We start from the raw sequence: 21,911 nt of genomic DNA on the forward strand, positions 1-21,911 counted from the left end.
CTCAAGCCAAGCAATCTTAAAACTGCTGTTCCATACATAAAGAGACATTTTAAAGGTTTTCATCTCAAAACAGGATGTAAAACTTGGGATTTCATTAAACACACACCGATGCTTCCAGAACACCCAAAAGCATGAACAACATTTATGCCACCATACACTTGTTTGCCAAACTATTTCAATTGGCATTCCCAGTAGCCTGACCAGGCCTGCAATTCCTGCTCTTTCTTCTGACCAGCTCTGCTGACTTGAACTATTCCAAACACAGACACATACAACAGGTGTAGCTCTCCAGTCCCCAGGGTTACATGAACCTGCAACTGTTATTCTGATTCCCATTTAGCTCAACTGGAATTAAGACTTCATTTCAGTTTGTGTGATTTGGATGAGCAAAGACCAATTAGAGAACACATGACTTTCCAACTTCATGTGTTTTCTAAAAAATGGTGGACAGAAGTCTTCCCCTATTACCTTACTCTGAATATCACATATTTTTTACAAGGTCAATACACTGTTTGTAGGCTATCTGAAAGCTCACTATTTATTGCACTTGTGAATACACAGTAGCAACTTTTTGACCAAACTAAGATCTATTTTCTGGTATCTACACAACACATTCTGACTTCAGCAGTTGAAAAATAACCTATTTTCTGTGTGAAAGTAACCCTGGGGTAATATTCATAATTCATATACAATATAAATATTTATTCACATGCAAAGAGAATATAGCATGACCTCTTAAAAGTATTAGCTGTATTTACACAAAGCACTAACCGTGTTATTATTGCATGTAGTATCTACAGGGGATTTATAATCCAAAACTGCAAAGCAACTCCTTAATGCATCAGTAAGACCATGCAGTTAAAGTAACAGCTACCAAGCTGCATGTACTGCCACAAACAAGGCATTGCTACATGCAACTACGCTGCAGTAACACCATCCTGTAATACTCCCAATACATAAACTATGGGATCTGTAGATTATCACCCCCATCAATGAACGGGTGCAAAACCACCTGACAATCCCAAGTATGGCAGTAAGAATGACTTCACACAGAAGAATCAAAATGTCACCTGGCAAAGACAACTAGGAGAATCAGCAAATACTGTATATAACACTTAGGAAAAGATACAAACATCAGTATCAGTAAGAAGCAGCAACAATCAGAGTCCTAGGCTCACCCCTTTTGTTGGAAGGAGAACTTGACCATGTCTCCTCTATCCACCAGCTGCTGCTCTTATGGACACTCACAAAGTATTTCTATAAAGACTGACCAAAATACCATGAAATATCCCAGGAAAAAGTAGCTATGGTCAAGTTTGTATTTCTCTATTTTCACAGCTCACACCAAATCAACCTCACCAGGACACTAAGATGTGGAACCAGCTATTCAGACTAGCAATATAGAGTTTACCAGTGGAGAACTGAAAACAGCTGGAGCATGGAAGGCAATCTTATCCTCAAAGCACTCAACACCAGACATGACCCAAAGAGATTCAGTTCTTCAAAAGTCACAGGATATACTTTTAATGTGTCCTTCCTGAAAGAAGTAGGTCTGAAGAAAGGATATCAAAGAAAAGTCCTCACTGGGCAAAAGAAATTCCAGGTACAGAAGTCGCACAGAGAGAGAAGCAGTGATCCAGTTTCAATCAGGAAGTAGTGATATGACTGAAGGGTGGAAACAACTGATGATCTTGGATCTTCATATCAAGTTCAACACTTCCAAGTATCCAAAAAAAGGCATGAAAGGACAAAGACAACTGTTTTTCTCCTTTATGTACAGTTACAGTACTTTAACACTGCAGATGTTAAAGCACTCTCAATCCACTGCCTGTAAGAACAGTCTTCCTTCTAAAACTGGATCACTGACTTCACTCTACACTGACTGCATCTCACCTCAAAACCTGCAAAAGCAGCGATCCCATTGTTTAACCTTCGGCTGAGAGTTTGGTCAGTGATCTTGTCGTGGATGTTACTACTATGCCCTACAATAACCCAAATCCATGCAGGCATCCTGTACTTAAACCAGCATTTGTTAAATCATGTAATTAATCTATGCTAAGCTAATGTATTTATACTAGAGAGGGAGGACAATGTGATATTCAGGATCTTAACTGGAAACTAGTAAAACCTCTTAACTTGGGAAAACCAAACTGTAAGACTGGACAGGTGTCCAATCAAGGGTGTCATCTGTGAACTCTGAACTACCAATCTCACTGTAATATCTACACTTAAAAATCTCTACCAGGTAAGAGAATCAAAACTAAGACAGTGCTTGAAGGATATGGCAACCTGGCTGAAATTGATATTCATTAGAGTACTCTTTGCATGAATAGGAGCATTTGGACTCTGTGGTCTTTATCAGAGCCCCAGCTGGTAATGGTTGAAGGTTAATGCCTTACCCCATTCTGTTCAATTTTCTGTCCTAATTAGTCCTCCAAATCTATAGCTGTGAGCACCAAGTGTCTGTGCTCAAAAGAAACTAATTAATGCTAGCAAATTAGATCAAGTCCAAAGATCCAACAGCCAAACTCTTAAATGCTCCTTGTTAATAGGAAGTGTAGCTGTCAATAACTGCTGTTGGTGGCTATAATGAGGCCTCTTTCTTTCATTGAAAGTGATTTCATTTCTCTTTGTCCCTGTAAAAGCTGTTCCATTCCCTAATAAAAAAATAAAAACCCCCTCACAACTAAGTTGCAGTGGTAAAGCTAGCAGTCTGACCCAGTTCTTGTCATCAGCTGGGTTGAAATGACATGGAAGGGCGGAGAGAAGAAAAAAAAATAATCTAATCGGCTAAGTTCCCTCCCCAAACGTATTCTTCCAAGTCCTAACACTAGTTAGGATACTTAAATTTCCACCACGAGGCAAGACAACATGGTCTCATATTTCTTTTCTGTAAAATCCCCTAAATTAGCTTAGAGTAGTTAATGCTCTAAGTATCATTAAAAAAAGACCATGAGATCTAGGATCTCATTTCTTCAAACTGTAATTTACATATAGCTGTTCTCTCTGCTCAGTTTCTTGAAGCAAAGCTCAATATACCATAATCCCTCTAGAGATTGTATTAATTCACATAGTTAAATGTGATGAGAGTAAGTGTTCATTGCAAATATATGGAGCTGAATCATTTTTCTGAAATAAAAGCTGCTGTGCACAAACAAGAACTTCATGTAAAACAATAGCATTTTGCTCTTGAGAAATACTAACCAGGGAAAAACACCTGGTACTACATATAGCTGTACACTATCAAAACATCTCAAAGAATGTAAATAACTGACAACTGTACAACATGTACAAGAGAAATAGCTTCATATATAGTCATGGAGACACACACAATATGACTAAAATGCATTTCAATATTCAGATAATAAAGATGGCAACAGATGATAACATTTTTCTCCCCTTCTCCACCTGCAGATCAGTCACTGGATTGAGCCTACATTGAACGTATAAGGCAGCATTTTCTTTTCATTCTCATAACAGAGGGCCATTCCAATCAAAATCTGTCAATTAGAAGATCACTATATTTCTAGATATTACTAAAATATGTGCTTTAAAAAAAAATGTTAAGGACTGTATTTTCACAGCAAGGCAAAGCAGATGGGCAAACTTAGTTATAAATGGTGGGTTTAGTTTTAATCTGCTTCAAGAAAATAAGACTCAGCAAAAATTTTTAATGTGAGCTGTCAGGTAATTCCCCACTACTGTCAGTCTCAGCATCTGCCAGCATCAACCTCAGAACTATGACTATAGGTGCCAACGGGTTAATCTTCCCACCAACATCCAGCAAGGGTTCACATCAATTAACAGACCCCGGCCTGCAGTACAAAGGAAAGTGAGCAACACCACTGAGTAACATCAAGCTGAAATTTGCAAAGTATTTCACACATTTCATCATCTGCATTTCTGATAAGAAAGTATAAATAACAAGAATTTTTCCTTTTCCTCTTCCAAAGGAATATCTAAGGGTGTGCTTGGGCATTTAAATGTGCAGCATCACGTGTAGTTCCATCAGAAATCTCTTTGGGTTTATGGGCCTTGATGTGTCAGGTGTAAGGGTCATGGTCTAGAGCAGGTGGCCCCTACGGGGACAGAGGTAATGGCCATGACAGGACTGTTGAGTAACTGCACATTATCAAAACTCTGGTTGACACTGGTCATGCTCTACTGTAGAGAAGCCTGCAGTAGTGTTGCATCCCATCATCTTCACTAAGTATCAACATGAGCCCTGAGGAGGAGAGGGCTAATGGGGAAACTGGAGAATGGGAGGAGGGTGGCTGCCTGGAAATGTCCTTTTCCAGCCACACTTTCCACACCATTTTTTAAAGCCTTTGCCAAATATCTTAAGAGGGTTTTTCAGCAACATAGATACAGTTGCCCTAATTACCCACTTCCTGTGGCCAAAAGAACGAACATAACTGTTTCCTCCAGAGATGGTCCCCAATTCAGCACAGGTAGACACATTCCCCTTTTGCCTCCCTCCCATTAAAAAAAATGGCAACAGAACAACTTGTCATCTTGGCCAAATGAGTAATCTCCCACAAGCTTCAAATGAGAAATGGGCACATTCTTATTTGCGGAGTCAAAGGCAGGATCAGATCAGGTCTTCAATCATCCAAATTGTTTCCTATTTCACCACCTCCCTAATGGCAGATCCAGGCTGATTTGAACTATCTATCCCTGCAGACACTCTGAAAAGCACACAGCTCAGTTTCCTCCATGAGCCCACGAGCCTTGTAAATAAGTCATAATTACAGAAAACATCTGCAAGTCACTCTTGGTGACCTTTAAAGGCCCAAATCCAGACCAAGTATGAGTATCAGTAGTAGACAACAAAATTTAGAAGACAGAAGTTTAGAACTAAACTCTCTTGTCTCCAGAGCAAGTTTTTCTCTGGGAACTCAAATATTGTGGGGAGAGTTGCTTTACAATACAACAAACAGACAAAGCAAACAAGTATGTCATAACTGACTCAATGATCCAGCACTTTCTTTTTGAACTTAAGACACCCTTCTCAGAGTCCAAACCTGCAACCTGTCAAAATTACTCAGCTGCTTCTGGTTTTATTTTCCAAGCCAAGTTACCCAAAATCAAACTGAACTGAGTTGACTATCGTTAAAGTACTGCTGTTTGTGTATTCCTGTCTTCAACAGTTCTTCTCTACCTAAACCAATGAGGGTAAAAACATCAGAATCAGTGACTCTGAACAACAGAATAGTTGCTCTTAAGGAACAGAACAAATGTTTCTGTAGATTCATCAAGATCAACAAAGGCTCTTGCAAATTTTTTGGACGTGTCCCTTGTTTAAGAGCACAGAGGTTTCATAGAAAGCACAGCAAATGAAAACTACAGGAGTTTTGGTAAGCTAAAGTTAAACCTTCAGATGAAAAAGGCTAACTTCAGGTTCCTGAAATTTGCTTTGATTTTGCTTTAAAGAAGCTTAATCAAGCATAAAGAAAAAAGGAAGACTTTAAGATTTTAAAAGGAAAACCACTTACTTGCTTTAGAAATTATTTCATAAAAACAATGGATGAGTCAATGGCAAATAAACATTCCTTCTTCAGCTACTTCAGTTTGAAAAAGTATTATTTCAAACTCACCCATGCTACTATTTGTACAAATATAACAAAATTTCCTGTACAATAATGGAAAATTAACTACTGTTTTGCAGAAAGCACTTTACCCTCTTAAAGTTACAAATATATCCATTTTCACTGAATTAGTACTGCAATATCTTAAACACACAGAAATTCTTCTGAAACTAAGATGTACTAAGTTATTAAGAAACACGCAGCACACACAAAAACTATACTGGAACAATCTGAAAAGAAGTCAAAGTAAATTCCAATCATGAAAAAAATGAAACATGACCAGGCAAAATACTTCACTGTTCTTGAAAATTATGAGATGGACACATGTTTGTGATTATTTCATCCCTAAACTACTCTGGCACACTAACACCCAAGCACAGCAATAGGTCACTGATTTAACCATGCTAGGGTAGCAGGATCACCTCTTGAGTTAACAAACCTTTTATTTTTTATTTATCTTTTAACCCTTGGGGTTTCTTTTCCCTAGATGGCTCCTGAACACGTGCTGGACAGGCTGTCACTACTTGCATTATTAGCTCTGATAAGCACACAGCTCTAGGTGGTATAGCTGCAGGCTAAGGTAACGGGCTGTATACAGATGGACCCCCGTGCTCATGCAGAGCACTATTGAATGTATAGGGGCTCCCCATAGGGACACACACAAACCTAGCGTGCTCAAGTAAATTGTCAAAGGCCCATACTTGTAGAATCGCTTTGTTTCCTGTATTACCAATGCATTTACCCACAATTTCCTCAAGGACAAAATTAAACAAAGGTGTATTAATAGTTGTTCAGACAAAATTAACACAAAGCAGAGAAATCCTATGCTAAGAGCAAGTGAAGTGAGTCGCTTATGCCACTTAGTGTCAAAAGCACAATTGCACCCACACATGTGCACTCTGTGGCACACACACCAAATCACTGGAGTCTTGATTACTTAATTACAAAGATTAGATTCATAACTTATAGTTGTTTATAGCATAAAGACCATGGCCTATTTACTCTGATTAACACCTACATCCCTGTGTACTAACATGACAGATTTACTCCAGGAATAATTTCACAACAGATTTAAGAGATGATAAATTCTCCTGTTCACAAAGCAGCCCAAGCTTCATTTCCCATCGTTTGGTCTCTGCTGCCCACCCAGTTAAAAAGGTATACAACAAAATAGCTGAATTGATGCTACCACCTTTTTTTAATAGGGATGTGAATGTAGGCTTAGCTTGTCTATTTGATCAGAAAATTTTCATCAGAAATATTCAGTTTCACCTCTAACTTCTGCACAATTTAATCAAAGCTGACAGATGAATGTTTTTTTTTGTGAGCCACTAAGGGAGATATGTACCAGAGAAGGTATATTCTCCATGAGAAATAGCTTCTTTAACACAAACCAATGTTCTGTAGAAAAACTGTGCAAAAGTAACCACTGATAGAGCAGCTGCTTTGACTGGAATAAAAAAGGGATCCCCGGGTAAGATAGCAACACCTACAGAACTCCTTCACTGCATCACTCGCAGGTGAGCTACTGCAGCAATGAACTGGGAGCCAGGAGTGCACAAAGTGCCACAGGATGACACCGATGCAGTTAACGCTATAAAAATGAGCCCTTCAAGTAGCGGAATCTTTACCAGAGTTTGTAACGAGTTTGGGAATGACTGTGAAAATCTCTTACACCACACAGAGGTTTGCAGGTTACCCTGTGGCAAAGTGCTTAAAAGAGCTGCCAAATGTATGCGTTTTTCTTTTTGTAAGAGACAAGCACTCCAGCTGTGCAGACCTTTCGGGCAGTGACAGGCGGCGGCAAGTAGTTTGCTACCTGGCAGATATTCCCAAAAAGTAAACACAGTTAATGCGTCTCCTCAAGGTGAAAGTGAGATTTGACAGAAAGGGAGAAAGAAACTGCTTTTCAAAAGAAACTCATGCTACGGAGAGAGCATTTTGATAACTGATGCTTGGATATGTTCCCCTCGACATGTGATGTTTGTTTCATTTTGCTTTTGTTGCTGAACACAATGTAAATACATCACCTATAAAACCTCTCATATCTGTACACTTTAAGAGTATAGGAACAGAATTTTCTAATCAAATTAAAAGTCTTGTGAATCAGTTTCTGTGGGTTTTAAACCTATAATTAGTTTGGAAGAACGACTGATTGACATCAGGGAGGGTGGTCATTTACTAGCCCAATTTCAAGAAAAAACTTTGTATCGTTGGTGGATGGGATTTAAAAGTGAGTATCATGGTTTAGTAAGTGCAGGCAATGCTGCCCTCCTTCTGTTGGGGTCTACACATCTTTGTGAGGTATGCTTTTTGTCTATGACACCCATTAAAACCAAGAATGGAAATAAACTGAACTTAGAACCAGATTTTCGAACTGCTGTATCAGAAAGTGTTATACAAAGATTATTAAAAATAATTACAATATTTTATCATATAGCTCTCAAAAATATTAATAGTAATATTTTTAGACCAAAAAGGGGTTTGTACCATTGATAAAAACATAAAAATCTTGTAAAGTACTGTTTATTTCATCTTGATCTCATAATTTTTAGCTTCTGCTTTTGTGTTTTATAATGTACATCATATATAATGATAACACGTATATAATTTATAAATTGATATACACACATGGGGATTGCACACTAAGAGCTTGTTTAATGATGGGGTGCACAATCATAAAAGTTTACAGAGCACAGATCAAGATGACAAGAGCCAAGTGCCCTCTACTGAAAGCATGCTACTTGTATAAAGCAATTTTGTGGCCTCCATTTTTTTTGTTTTTCTTTCCTTTTCTGCATCCCTCTTACAGCAACATTCTCAGCTGTGAGTAAGCCTGGGAGTAAGTAGCTCCATCTTTCTGGTACTTCAAAAAGTTACTGATTTCTTCCAGGAATATATTAACATTTGGGTTTCAGAAGAAAGTGGTGATACCCAGCTTTGAAGAGTTATTGTCCATTACACTCCAAAAGAAAATGAAAACATGCAAATTGGACTGCATCACCCTATTTCAATGTCTGTCTAGTAACACGTGTGTTTATGTGTGTGTGTGATAAAACACTGGGGCAGGGAAAGGATGCAGTTAGCTGAGAATATCTGAATAAATTTATCATAATGAGGGAGCCCCTACCTGAAGGCAGTGAGGCAATTCCATTTATCTAATATACCAAATATCACATACAGAAATACAGTAACGCTTGTGTTGCTCTGTCATCACTTAGTCTAGGCTGAGATGTGGAAAGTTTTACATTAGTCATACTAAATTCCAGTGTCCTCAAGAACAAGTCATTTTGGAAAATAGTTCACATCACCAAGCAGCCAGAGCAACGCGTCAGATTTATACACTTTACTACTGGTTTCACAGTGAGCAGATAAGCAGATCATACATATTAATTCTGACTACTTGACTTCAAAACCAAGGATTAAATTCAGGGCACAAATGTGAATACATCTGATCTCCCAATGAATATTTGACTCTTACCTCGCACTTCATCTGAACACCGCTCCTTGGCTCGATCCCTCATTATTTGTGGAATCAAAACATCTTTTTCTACATGTCTCAGCTTAGAATTTTCTGCAAGAGTGAAAAAAAAATTTCTTACCTATAGATCAGAGAAAGTCAGTCTACAGAAATAACACAGCATTGTTGATATAACATATGCTAGTAGAGTAAAACTATCACAGACAAGCAGTGTAAAGTACTATAGAAGAACCACACAGATCAAAAGACAAGAAAAACTGGTCAGATACAAATGTGAGTAATGTCCTGGACACTTCTCTTCCAATCAATGTGCACAAGGAACCAAAAATAAGGGAGAAAATTCCAGCAGCACATTGTAATTTCAGCCTTGCTAAATAAAGGGCTGCCTAAAGACTACACAAAGGTTGAGAATTACTTCTATTTCAGGACAGTAGCATTTTTTTTTTTTCTGTGCATATTATCTGTTCAAAGCTGGATTTTTTGCTCATGGTCACAAAACTGAAAAATATAGCATATATTAGAGCACCATTAAGAATCTCTTCAGTGCAGAGCCAAGGAGTTTTTTCATTGAGAAATTCAACTTAACATGAACAAATGCTGCTGCCCAAATTCTGCACTTAAAAGTACAGTTGCAGTTTACTTTCTGTTGTCTCAAAACAGAGTTGAGTACAGCTAGAGACTTTGTATAGTTAAACACAAACCATTTAGAAAAAAAATTACTCCGTTTCCAAATCCACTTCAAAATAAAGGGATGAGAATTCATCAAGCACAGCTTTTAACTTCTTAGTTTCTGAACTAAAAACCCTTTAAGGGATCTTTGTTCAGAACATTGCGTAGTCCAGTCATACCAAATACCTGGTCTTCCTCCTCAAATACTTTATTTATTCACCTTTTGATGTTGATGATATGCTTCAGAATAGCATCAGCTGTGATGCTCACATGATGAAAATTCTCTCAGATAAACTGTTATTATAAGTGAAAATAATTTGATTTTTTAATTGCTTATTAAAAAGAATCTAGAGGAAAGAAATTAAAAGTGCAATGTATTAAAATAAAGGAAAGAAGCAGAATTTAAGTTACCTACTGCTTTCAAACACTATTTTTCAGAGTATCTTCAGTTACTTCTAGACCAAGAGGCAACAGAGACAAACATTTCTCTAGCAATTTTTCAGTCATCATCTTTCAAAGTCTACTAATGCTATGAGGTTGTGTTATGAGGTTACACAGTATCGAATATGTGATATTACTAGGGGAATCTCACAACAAAACAGAGGATTACAATGAGCAATATACAGAATCTCAACTAAAGACTTAAATTTCTCCTCAAAAATTTATTGGGATTTCTACAGCAGAAAAAAAAAACCAAAGTGTTTTCTGCAAATACAACAAAAATACCACATACATGCAACTTAAGATTTGCTTCTATGCTTTTCATGACTGAGATAAACCAGTTGCAATTAAACATGCTTTGTTTTAACTTTCTCCAGCGTATCTGTGCAATTATCATACCAGCATTTATTGCTACAGACATCAAAAAGCTGTCATAAAACTTTTAAACTTTTTTTTTTAAAAAACAAAGGACAAATCAGTTCATCTGAATGACATGGCAGGAAACATCACCACCACACTCTGTGCCTCAGCTCTATGTAGGAGCTTCAGTCAAAGCAAGCTGCCTCTGCAGCAGTCCTGCCCCCTGACACTTGTTTCCCCCTGCCCACACAGATGCACTCTGCAGCCCAGCTGTAAACTGAAAGGGGAAGTTAATTTGGTTTAAAGGTAAATTAATTTCTTGTCAGGCAACTTTTCAACTAGACACATCACAAACTGGGTTGAAGAATTTAACTGCAAAAAGTGGCCCATGAGAGGGTACTGCATGAGACGAGGGCAAGAAGGAAGACTGAACATCTCAAGGGCACCACTGGCACAAGCTACAGCCTAAGCTGCCCCCCTTTTAGTTTAAATTTAAACACTGCTGCTTAGAGCAGGCCGAAACTAAACTGACCTAGCATGTGGACACAGATAAGCAAGTTGGTTGCTAGTTGTCACCAAAAGGGAAGTATTAATACTCCCCCCACCGCCCTCATTCACCCCATATTAGCACTATTACACACTTCGCCACACAGCGTGACCAGTTCAAAACAGAAAATTAAATACATGCAAAAAAGTGCTTCGTTTTCGTAACTAGATCTCCGGATCAGAGTTCTACTAATTACTTCATTTAACTTCTAGACCCCAGCATACATGGAAACATAGCAGGTAGCATAGTTTTTAGGGCCTAGGATAGACAGCTGGGCTTTTCCCCCACTGGCAGAAATGGCTGGAAGCATCCACAGTCTTCACAGCAACAAAGTACTGGGTCTCCAACCCAAGGATCAACCACCCACTGACAAAGTGGGATTGGAAAGCAATTGAAGATGCACCTCCTAGCCCAGGACAGTCAAAAACAATTTCTGGGTTCTTAAGCTACCAATTTGCTGTTTGATTATTCAAATGCAAGGGGGTATATAAGACTGGTAACAAGAAGTAACTGTACTGGTGTTAACACCAGCTCACACAGAACCATGACAGAGTTCTGGTCTAGGCAAACTCCCTCATTTTAGTCCCACACTGCCAAACCTGCAGAGGCTAAAAGTGGAGGAAGGAGAGCACATCAGGACACTGGGCAGTGTCCGGTACAAGGAATTAGGAGACCTGTAACAGTAACTCAAAGGTAATTATTCAACAGCATAAAGGAAACAGGAATAAAGACCGCTGATAATCTCATCTACAGATTTTACAAGAAAGCTTGTCGATAGGTATCAGGTTTTAAACCACGAACAGCACAAGCAATTCAAAACATCGTATGTCTAGGTTAGGTTTAGGCATGTGGGTGCAACCATCTCTCCAAATAGCTCAAACACAGATGTTCAGTTTGGGCATTACCGTATCTACTCACGAGTTTCAGCTGTAATGCCTTTAGTATTTCAATATTCTCTCTTGAGTCCAAACTATCCATTGTGCTACAACTATGGTGATTTTCCCTCAAGGATTTTAAAACACTATATTCAGTGTAGTGGTGGTATTCCTAGCATTTATACAAAACATTAAAGAAAAATAAGGCACGAGTATTAATACCAGATACCAGCTAGAAAAAAAATGTTTACATGTAGAATAACTGCATTTCTCATACTGATCCATAAGCACTTGCAAGATCAAGATCAATCCAACCTAATCAGCTTGCAACATATATGGCAAGAACTTTCAAAGAAACAACACCTCAGAAACAAGCCTTCATCAAAAAACATGAGACAGCCATGATGTGTAACCATCAATTCCTTTTGCCTTTTTTCAACTGTATTAGTTTCTAGAATAAGTATTTTTTCTTGTTTGAAAGTTCACTATTCTGCACTAAGAAAGATAATTCGTATTCTAATACCAGGTTTGCTGCATACCAGTCCCTACAGAAGAATCCATATTAAAACACACCTACTATTCTTTTATTTTCAAAACGTCAAAAAAATTATCCCCAGACAAGTGAGAAATTATGTTTTCCTACGGTTTGTCTTCTGCATTTGAAAGCAGACACCTTTGTACCCTCCCTCATCCTTCACACACTTTGCCTAGTCTTCTGGTTAGGCTGTTTGAGGGCCTTTGGTCCTCAGGTTCCAGAGGGCCAGGCAAATGCTAGCAACACCTTTTCCTTCACCCCTAACAGTCAAAACTCAGGCACGTTTGTTGGAGTAACTCAATAGTCTAGGATCCTACCTTCACATTACATTCTGTTGAATTTTCCTAGTAGCATCAAACATGACAAGGGACAGATGGATTAACACCAGCTAACTGAGTACAGGTTTCTAACAGTAGATTTAATACAACTAACAGTAAAAAGCCCAGTATTTTCTAAAAAGATGCACAGAAGTTAAGCCAGAAATAAAACCAAATGCAGGCTTGCAGGTGTCACAGCACCTAAGCCACCAGCTCCCCAAAAATGAAACAGCCAAGGAATGAAACAGCCAAGGAATCTGTGTGGTGAAACTATACTGAGCGTTTCCTAAAGACCAGATCAACACACTCCAGAATGCTGCCACTTCTAATGGCAAAAGGGAACAGAAAGGATAACAAGTAAATACTGATGGTAAAAATTTGCAGTTCCAAGAAAAAAAACACACCACAAAAGGGGAGAAAACAAAAGGGCAAGAAGGGAATACCTCTGTGGAAGGAGAAATTGTTTTCAGTACCACCTCAGCCCAGCGTAAAGAATCAAAGGGATGAGACACAAATTACTCAACAGTAAGAACACATTTAAACTTTTTCTTCTTCTTTACAAATAACACCTGTGGATTTTGGTAAATCTCAATGCCTGAAATGGTTCTCTGGTTGCACACCATATGCAGGGCACAAGACTACAATTGTAGTAGTTTTCTGAGGTTGATCAAAACCCTCAGCTGCAACAGCTATTTATGGCCAAGGAAGGTCAAGGAGTCCAGCCACTTGGTCTAACAGTTTTCACTATTTTAGTTAAAATGACCAGAAAAGTCAGGAAATGAATCAATAGGAACAAGAGCATCACAACCACTACAATACCACAGAATGCACATTAAATTTACTGCATCTGAAAGCTGGAAAAACAAATGACAAATACTCTCTTGGCTTCCTAGCCTATGCCCACAGAATCCGGAAAGGCCTTGAAAAAGAGGACCATGGTGTAGACCTGTCTGTAGGCAGCAGACCTTTAAGAGGACAAGAAAAGACAGACATACAAAGACGCTGTACAGTCCTAATAACAAAAGAGTCTGTAGCAGCTTGTCATATTAATTTAGAAGACTACTACAAAAAGAGGACACCAAGACAAAAGCTTTCCTAGAAAGGTATCCTGAGAAAAGCCGTATCATCTTCCCTCTTCATTCAACACGGTGCAAAAGAGAGAGTAAGTTACCAGCTATGCCTGGCCGGTAGTTTCCAGCTCTGCTTTCACCTCTCTCATGAAATCAGGTAGCAGGGACACAGATTACTAAGAAAAATTGAAAACTTGGTCTTCCCAGATATTTACAGAAGCCTCGTATCTTCTGCATCCACAAGGAAGAAAGTCAAGTGATTCCAGTTAAAGTTTTTGAAACATGCATTTCTCATTACATAATCTGCAGTTCGGATTCTCTTCATTCAGCTCATCTATGCAGATTTTTAACAACAGCTCAAAGCAGTACTTTTAACATTGTAGCCATTTCAGTAAGAGTGTATATATGAAGAACAGAGAAAGCTTTAGTAAGCTTTTAACATTTTCATTAACAACTGGTATACCTCATGTTTTTCTACAAGTCCCAGTTATATCAACTTAGACATCAGTTATGTTATTCACAAGCAAAAATGCTGTAGAACGTTCAGTCAAGATTCAAGAATCCAAGGTAAAAAATAACCAACACATCAGTCTTCAAAATATTTTAAAACAACCACTTTCATTATTTTGGGGCTTTGGTTCAGAAACGTGAGACATAAAAGAGACTTTTAAAAAAGAAATATACACCTCACTACTTTTTTCCTACCAGCTGCCATCAAAGAAAAGCAGTTAGCAGTGAAGAGATTTTAAGATACTTTAGGTTTTGAAGCTAAAAAATAGAACTTAAAAAGTAGTAATGAAAACCTCAGTATCAGAAACAGAGTCATTACAGGGAAAGGGAAGAAAAACAGAAATAAACAGGCTGCAGAATTCCCATTCTTTAACTTATACCACATTTAAAGATCTCCACTCTAAAGAACTGTAACACAGCTCCTTCCCTGGAAGGATCAGTCTCACTTTCAACTGTGATGAGCCTACTAAACTTCAGTTTACCAGCCGTTCTCTCATTTTTTCCATATGCAGACGTATAGTATAAACAACACAGTTCAGATGGGCTGGAGATTTAATAACAAGTTTACAGCTAAGTTACTCAAATGCATTAATTTGGGGGACTCAGTTATTTTTCGTGTCGCTTGGTAAAACTGTTTCCGAGCTGTAAGTACTCCGTCTTATTCCGAAGTTTGGTTTTCAAGCACTTGCCTATGAACTAATTATAAAACTACCCTGAAAAATTACACTTTTAATAATAACAGAAGTAGCAGCCCAGTGTTAATTGCATGCTTATTGGCAAACATTCCTTTCAACTATCTATTGGCTCTAGAGGTTAATTTTTTTTTTTTCAAAAGCCGTTTCAGATTTATTTTAGCATCCTTGCAATAGTGTTTTGAATAAGCAAAGATAATTATAGCTTGCTACTCCTCCAGGAAAAGAATGCATTCAGCTCAAAATTTTCATCTCCTTCATTCTGCCTACCTTATAACCCCTTTGTATTAAATAAAAGTTGCCAATCTTACATTAATTCGTGCAAAATCATTTGCGCATATGTGCATCTTAAAAAGTTATCAAAAAACTGTATCATTGAATATATTATCAACTACTTAAAACCCCTTGAAAACACCGAGTCACACATCAGAACAAATTAATTTAGAGACAGACCCACTCAAGTCATGGGAGGAAAAAAAAAAAACATATGTTACCAAAATCCAAGGGGGTTTTCTACAACCATAATTTTACATGCGATGCAATTAATACTTTAAGTACCTAATCCTACAGCCTGTGAGGAGGATTCTGTGCCCTTACTGCCATGAGGTTCAAGGTGCCAAACTGACAAATGATTTCAGCATACTGCTTTGTAACCTTGAGACCAGAAAAAGCAATTCAGGATCCTGTTAAAGGTATCAATCAAAAACATCCAGCGTGAACTGACTGATGAGAGACCAGGACCAAACACCTTCATGCACAGGGAAGACGCTACAGAGTTCGATAATTTCATTTGCACACAGGTGTTTGCATGCGAACCAGTCTTAAGTACTTCGCACTCTACTAAGGTTTTAAAGTATAAAAGGACAACATAAAGTGACAGAAGTGTTACAATCCAAGTGAAAGAACTTGTGTGATAACATGAAACCCTGACTTAAAAGCAAAAGAAAGCTTCTCTCCCCAGCAACTGTTTCTTCTTCATTAAACATATGTGAATATATTTATTTGTATTTTAAAAATTGCAGATTTTGAGATCTTTCATCTAATACTGACATCATTTTAAATTAAGATGGAGTACACAGGGATGACAACACCAGGGAAAATTTCCAAAGCTTTAACTTCTCACCATTCTATCATCACCTCAAAGTCAATTTTCACCTTTTTCACTGGCTGAATTTGTTATCTTACATTTTGCTCTGGGGCTTGTGCTCTTGCAATATGGCAGCACTGGATTATGAGAATACTGACAAGCCTGTTTGCTAAAAATGAACAATGGCTATATTACAGCAGATCTGTAATACCCAGAAAGAAAAGGAAAAGCAGACTCGACAACGCACACTTATTTGTTAATTACATGCAGACTGCAAATGCTTGTACATCTAGTGAGTAATAAGTAAAGCCAAGCCTGAAGTTGCTTGTGAAGATTTCTGACACAAGGGAGACTTTTTTTACACTCCTGATCACACAGCAAAGTCAGTTACAGGGCCCAAAGAATTAATTACAGAGCAGGGCTTAATATTTACCACTGAAAATAATGCAGGTTCATTAACACCTATCCTGAACTACTGCTCAAGTACGACAGACCTGACAGTTAGGAAAACTTAGGGTGTGAGCTACTCAGAAGGGGAACACCGCACCTCAAATCCCTTCTGACAGCAGTGGATGAGGATTCTAGCAAAACACACACAACACAAAGTCAGTAACAACTAGAGCTGTGGACTGGAAGGTCTAAAAAGCACAGCCACCCTTAATTCCCCCCACTGTCAAGCTTCTAGAAGTGTCACTTGGTAAAAGCCTCAGCACAACTTTTTGTCCCTTTAGCAAAGACAACATGTGTTTCTGCAACCAAATACAGATTTGGGGCTTTTCCTGGGACAGGGAAAATACAGCAATAGAACATATACAATTAGATGTCTACACAGAAGGAAGCCCAAACTTTTGAGCATCTCTTGTCTGAAAATGATCCCAAATATACAACCTCTATTTCTTCTATGGCCTTTCTACCCAACAGTGGCTGTCATCCAAGAATTTGCTGCTTACTTCCACCTGGACTAAGAAACAGAGAAAGGTCTGCAAAAATCATACACAGTATTTTAAGTATATAAACCGAACAGATGACAGAAAATAAGAGATAAACAGTGACCTTAAGAACTGTGCAATCACTTACATCAGAATCAAGAGATGAGTAACAAAAAAACCTACATAAATCGAGCAAAGTACCCAGCATTTGGATGAAGGAGGGACAAAGGAAAATCTAACCACCAATGAAACCCCCCCAGTTGTTTCAAGAGGAGATGCTAACCACCTAAGATTTCCCACCATGATGGCACTACACACTCCTCAGCTAATTTTCAGAAATTCTGTGATAAGGCATAAAGAAAAACTATGTGAATCACAAACAAAAGTTTCATTATTAAGAATATGCCCAAAATCACTGAGGTCTTGAATATTTGGCTGTTTAACCACTCCTTTCAAGATAAAATTCACACCTTTCCTTCCAAGTACCAAACACCACACGCAAATTAAGAGCAAGACTTTTGAATAATGGGACCATTATTCCTGCCTTTTTATTTTAACTGTAAGGATTCAGAGACAAGAAAAACCAATGCTTACCTTTGTTTTCTGAACCTCTATATTTAACTATCAGTGTGTATGAAATAAACGAAGATCTTAAAAACTAACACAATAGACCCGATGATCTCTTGAGATCCCTTCCAACCCCTACAATTCTATGATTCTATGATTCTATGATCAAAACACCAATGTTTTCAGAAGTTGCAGAGTGCGAGGTACTCTGAGGAAGAGAAGGCTGAAATCCTTTTGGTTACATTAACAGAAGGATTGCCAATATTACTCTGGATTTTAAACTAACGAATCCTTTCAAACCCCACAGTATTACAAAACTCACTGGAGTGACCCAGTGCATATTTTATTTTTCAGTTCTTTTCCCAGATCAGTTCTCTAAAAATGCCATGTCAAACAACTTCAGAAATCACAATTATCTTCTTCCTTCATGTTCCCAACATAGGTCAAAGGCACGAGGAGTATCAAAACGGTAATTCTCACTCATCTCCCTGATGATGGTGGCAACTTACGTTCTTGATTACAAATACTATCTCAAAGAAGTTTCATTAAAAGCTGTTCTTCCTTTTACTTACATATTTTTCACTTTAAATTCAACATTGTTTTATCTCCCATTATTTTTCCTTTCCTGCTTTTGAAGCTGTAATTTCATTCTTCTCAGTATATTCTTCTAGCTCAGTTTTAGTTGTCTGTTTGCAAGGGCATGTGGAGATACGACGAGGGGCAACGGCTTTAAACAAGAGCAGGGTAGGTTTAGGTTAGACATTAGGAGGAAGTTCTAATGGCACAGGTTGCCCAGAGATGTGGTGGAGGCCCTATCCCTGGACACATTCAAGGTCAGGACTGACAAAGCTCTGAGCAACCTTATCTAGTTAGAGGTGTCCCTGCTTAATGAGGAGGGGGTCAGACTAGATGACCTTTAAAGGTCCCTTCCAACCTAACGCATTCTGTGATAACTGCCCATGCCACAAAGTCACAACCATCCTGCAAGCCCAGTTCTCTCCTTCCACTGGTACACTGCTGCTTTATTTAACATTCTAGATTTCCCATACAACCATAAGAAACAGACATTTTAAGTAGCTTTGGAAAATTACAAAATCAGTCTTCGACCTCTCTGCTTTTAATCACCCAAAAATGTCTGAGTACCTGTATTGCATGTCTTAGCTACTGGCAATCATTGTACCCCCTTTATACATTCATGAATCTTCAGCTAAGGATCCAGACATCACCATCTGAAAATGACAAATATAACCAAGTGCACATTAAAAATAAAATGAGCTTTCTTAGAGTCCATTACCTCTGTTAATGAAAACAACACCTTATGGTTTTGGAAGCGCTGCATACAAAACAATTTTGATGCTGGGCTGCAGCACATTCATCCTGAAGGAGGACAGAACAAAACAGTGTAACAAACTTTTGTCCACAGACCTATCTAGAAATTTATTTACTTGATGCAATCACCTAATGACACTGCCAGAGTTCCCTTTCAAACTGTCACTGTCAAAAAAACTCCCATACAAATCACGACATAACTCACATGTTCTACTTTCTGAGCTTCAGAGGATTCCTTATCCTACCACCTAGCAAAGCCATGAGAATATTTAGTCATTTGCAGACCTAAAATGAAGCATCACTCACACTTAATTTACTTAACTATGATTCTCCCTACTTTTTATCATATGTGAGCCAAGAAGCAGTTAACAATGATAACATTAAAAACTACCACACTGAGGTATCCGAGTTAACACCTTACTGACACAAACACGGTAGCTCACACCTCTTGCAGCTATTGTTCCAGTTTCTCTAGAACCTCACATAGACATCTCTGCTTTTAGTTCATGTTCTGAGGTTTTCAACAGACATAAGAGCCAGGGACTGATGGTGGGGAGGAGGTAAGCCAAGATACTGCATAACGAGGTAGCAGATTCAGAGAAGTGTCTGTAAGCAATGCCACTGCTCAGCAGGTGAATCTCAGTGTAGGTATCACGTAGCACGCACCCAAAGTACACCCTCAGTAGGCCTACCACAGCTAACACTACCTGGATTAGGAGGGGTATATAATGTCATTTTCGACATAAATTGGTAAGCAGAACCCTGACAAACCTCAGCAGTTGGAGCTGTCATTCTTGCTATATGCTAAATGCAGAAAAGCTTGACTTAAGCTAGTGTAATAACTAGACTTTTTCCAAAGGACAACCAGGAAACAAGATGGCACTGTAGATGAACAGCCACCACCTGAAACGCAGCAGTAAATTTTATAGCTTTTTCTTAAATAACATGTCAATGCTTCAATGATATGGTCAATAAAACCAGCACATGATTACTCTACGGCTGCCTTGTTTGCAGGCCTGGAGAGCCAGACACAGGACAGGTCTCAAGTAGAAATCGAAAGCTTGGCCTTGACCAACATCCTTCAGCTCCTTAAGGTGGTGGCCACAAGCCATATGGACCAAGGTGCACAGTCGCAACTGCTGGGTCTCTCCACAGGCTACAGGTGCCTCGACACCTTGTGTTTGCTGAAGCACACCAACGCCTTGCTGGGTTCTCTAGCCTTCCAACACCAACGTGCCCTGCAGAAGGCACCTGCCTCAGGGAACCGGGTGGGTGAGTGAAAAAGGTGTGGGTGCATGGACACGGGCCCAATTCACTCCTGGGGTCACCCAGCTGTAACTGCTCGGACAAGCTGGGTAACACGAAGCCGAGGGGCGCATAACCACAGCATTTTCCCTCCACACTTGTTCCCCGGACAAGGAGCCCACAGCAGGCCGGCTGGCAGCGAGGCCCCGCGGGCACCTCGAGGCCCCGCAGCATCCCGCTGCCGCGGAGGAGAGGCCGCGCCCCGCGTCTTGCCATCGGGTGTCACGACCGCAGCCGGAGGGACGGCGGGAGGACGCGGCGAGGAAAGCGCTGCACGGCGGGCGCCGGGAGCCCGCTGCGGGCGGCGCGGCAGCCCCAGCCCGCCGAGGCTCACGGAGAGCGAGCCGAGCCCCTCAGGGCGCCCCTTCCCAGCACCCGGCGCGGCGCAACCCGCTCTCCTCGCCGGGGTGCGCGAAGGGGGCAGCGGAAAAAAGGCGCCGGGGATTTCCCACAGGAAGCCCTGGCGGGGTGGGCGGGCGGCGGCACCCGCGGGCCGAGGCGGCGGCGGGAAGAGGGCGGCGGGAGGGCGCTCCGCCGCCGCCGCCCCCCCCCTCCTCCTCCTCCTCCTCCCCCTCGCTGCACGTGCGAACCGCCGCGCGCCGCCCGCCCGCCAGGCAGCCAGCGCGTGCGGCAGCCGCCCCTACCTGCTGCGCCAGGGGGAGGCTCCATCGGCGGCTCCACGCCACGGCGGCAGCTGCGCACACTGCGCAGCGACCTCGCGTACTATCGCGCAGGCGCGCAGCAGCCGAGCTCCGCTCCCTCCTCCCTTCACCGGGCAGAGATCAGGGACGGGCGCGCAATAGGAGAAGGGCATTGAAAGCAGATCGGGGAGACTAAAGCGCATGCGCTAGCTGCGCCGCGGGGAGAGTGCAGGCGCCTGAGAGCATGCGCGGTGGGGTGGCTGTGAGGTGGTCCCGCACTGCTGTCTTCCCGCCTTTGGGCCTGAGGTGTCCTGGCAGGTCCGGGTACGGAGAGCATCGACTTCCCCAGTAAGCTGGTTTGTCTCATGCAAACTTCTGCGTGGGTGTAGCCCATGACAGGACTGCAGGCCAAGGTGTCACAGCTTATGTCCAAGGGAGGCCTTGAGGTGTCTTGTGGTTACTGCACAAGCGCCTGAAGTGGAAAATAAGAGTTATAGTGGTATCTGGTTTTACTGATGAGTTTCTTTGTGCCCTGTAAAAAGGGCTTTCAGTGTATGGGCAAAAGGCTCTCTCACCTGTCTCTAGAAGTCACATTCCTACAACAAGTGGTCAGCTGACAGAGGAATCAGGAAATCCAGTGTCCCACCACAAACCCAGGCAAAATATCATGGAAATTCCTCTTTGGCATAGTGGTCAGCCTAGTGAAATGGAGTTGGGCTGCTCTATACCTCAATTACTTAGAAGATTACATCTTTTTTGTAGCTGTGCAGGTGAGCATCAAGGGTTCCAAATATCTCCCATTTTATATTGGGTCAAAGTCCTGTTGGTTTTTTCAAGCATTGCATATGTAAGAGAAGGGCCTTGCCGTGTAAAACATTGCAGAATAAGTGCTAGTAATCAAAAGGTCAAACACACTTTTGATGTGCTGTAGAGGAATGAAAATGGGCTATTGGCTGCCTGGTTATAAA

At 40.3% G+C, this 21,911-nt stretch overlaps 1 protein-coding gene across 1 annotated transcript in view; it reads right to left on the minus strand.

Annotated features, from left to right (window-relative positions):
- CMC1 (C-X9-C motif containing 1) overlaps nucleotides 1-21,081 on the minus strand; it is a 41,917-nt gene extending 20,836 nt beyond the window's left edge. The window contains exons 1-2 of the mRNA XM_084280347.1: nucleotides 20,947-21,081; nucleotides 9,070-9,162 (exon numbers count right to left, since the gene is read on the minus strand). Of these exons, the coding sequence (XP_084136473.1) occupies nucleotides 9,070-9,162; nucleotides 20,947-20,971 (118 nt within the window). The 5' untranslated portion in view covers nucleotides 20,972-21,081. The remainder of the gene's footprint in view (nucleotides 1-9,069; nucleotides 9,163-20,946) is intronic.
- Nucleotides 21,082-21,911: the final 830 nt, after the last annotated feature.

Source organism: Gallinula chloropus (genome assembly GCF_964237585.1).
Source record: "Gallinula chloropus genome assembly, chromosome: 2".
NCBI classification, from domain to species: Eukaryota; Metazoa; Chordata; class Aves; order Gruiformes; family Rallidae; genus Gallinula; species Gallinula chloropus.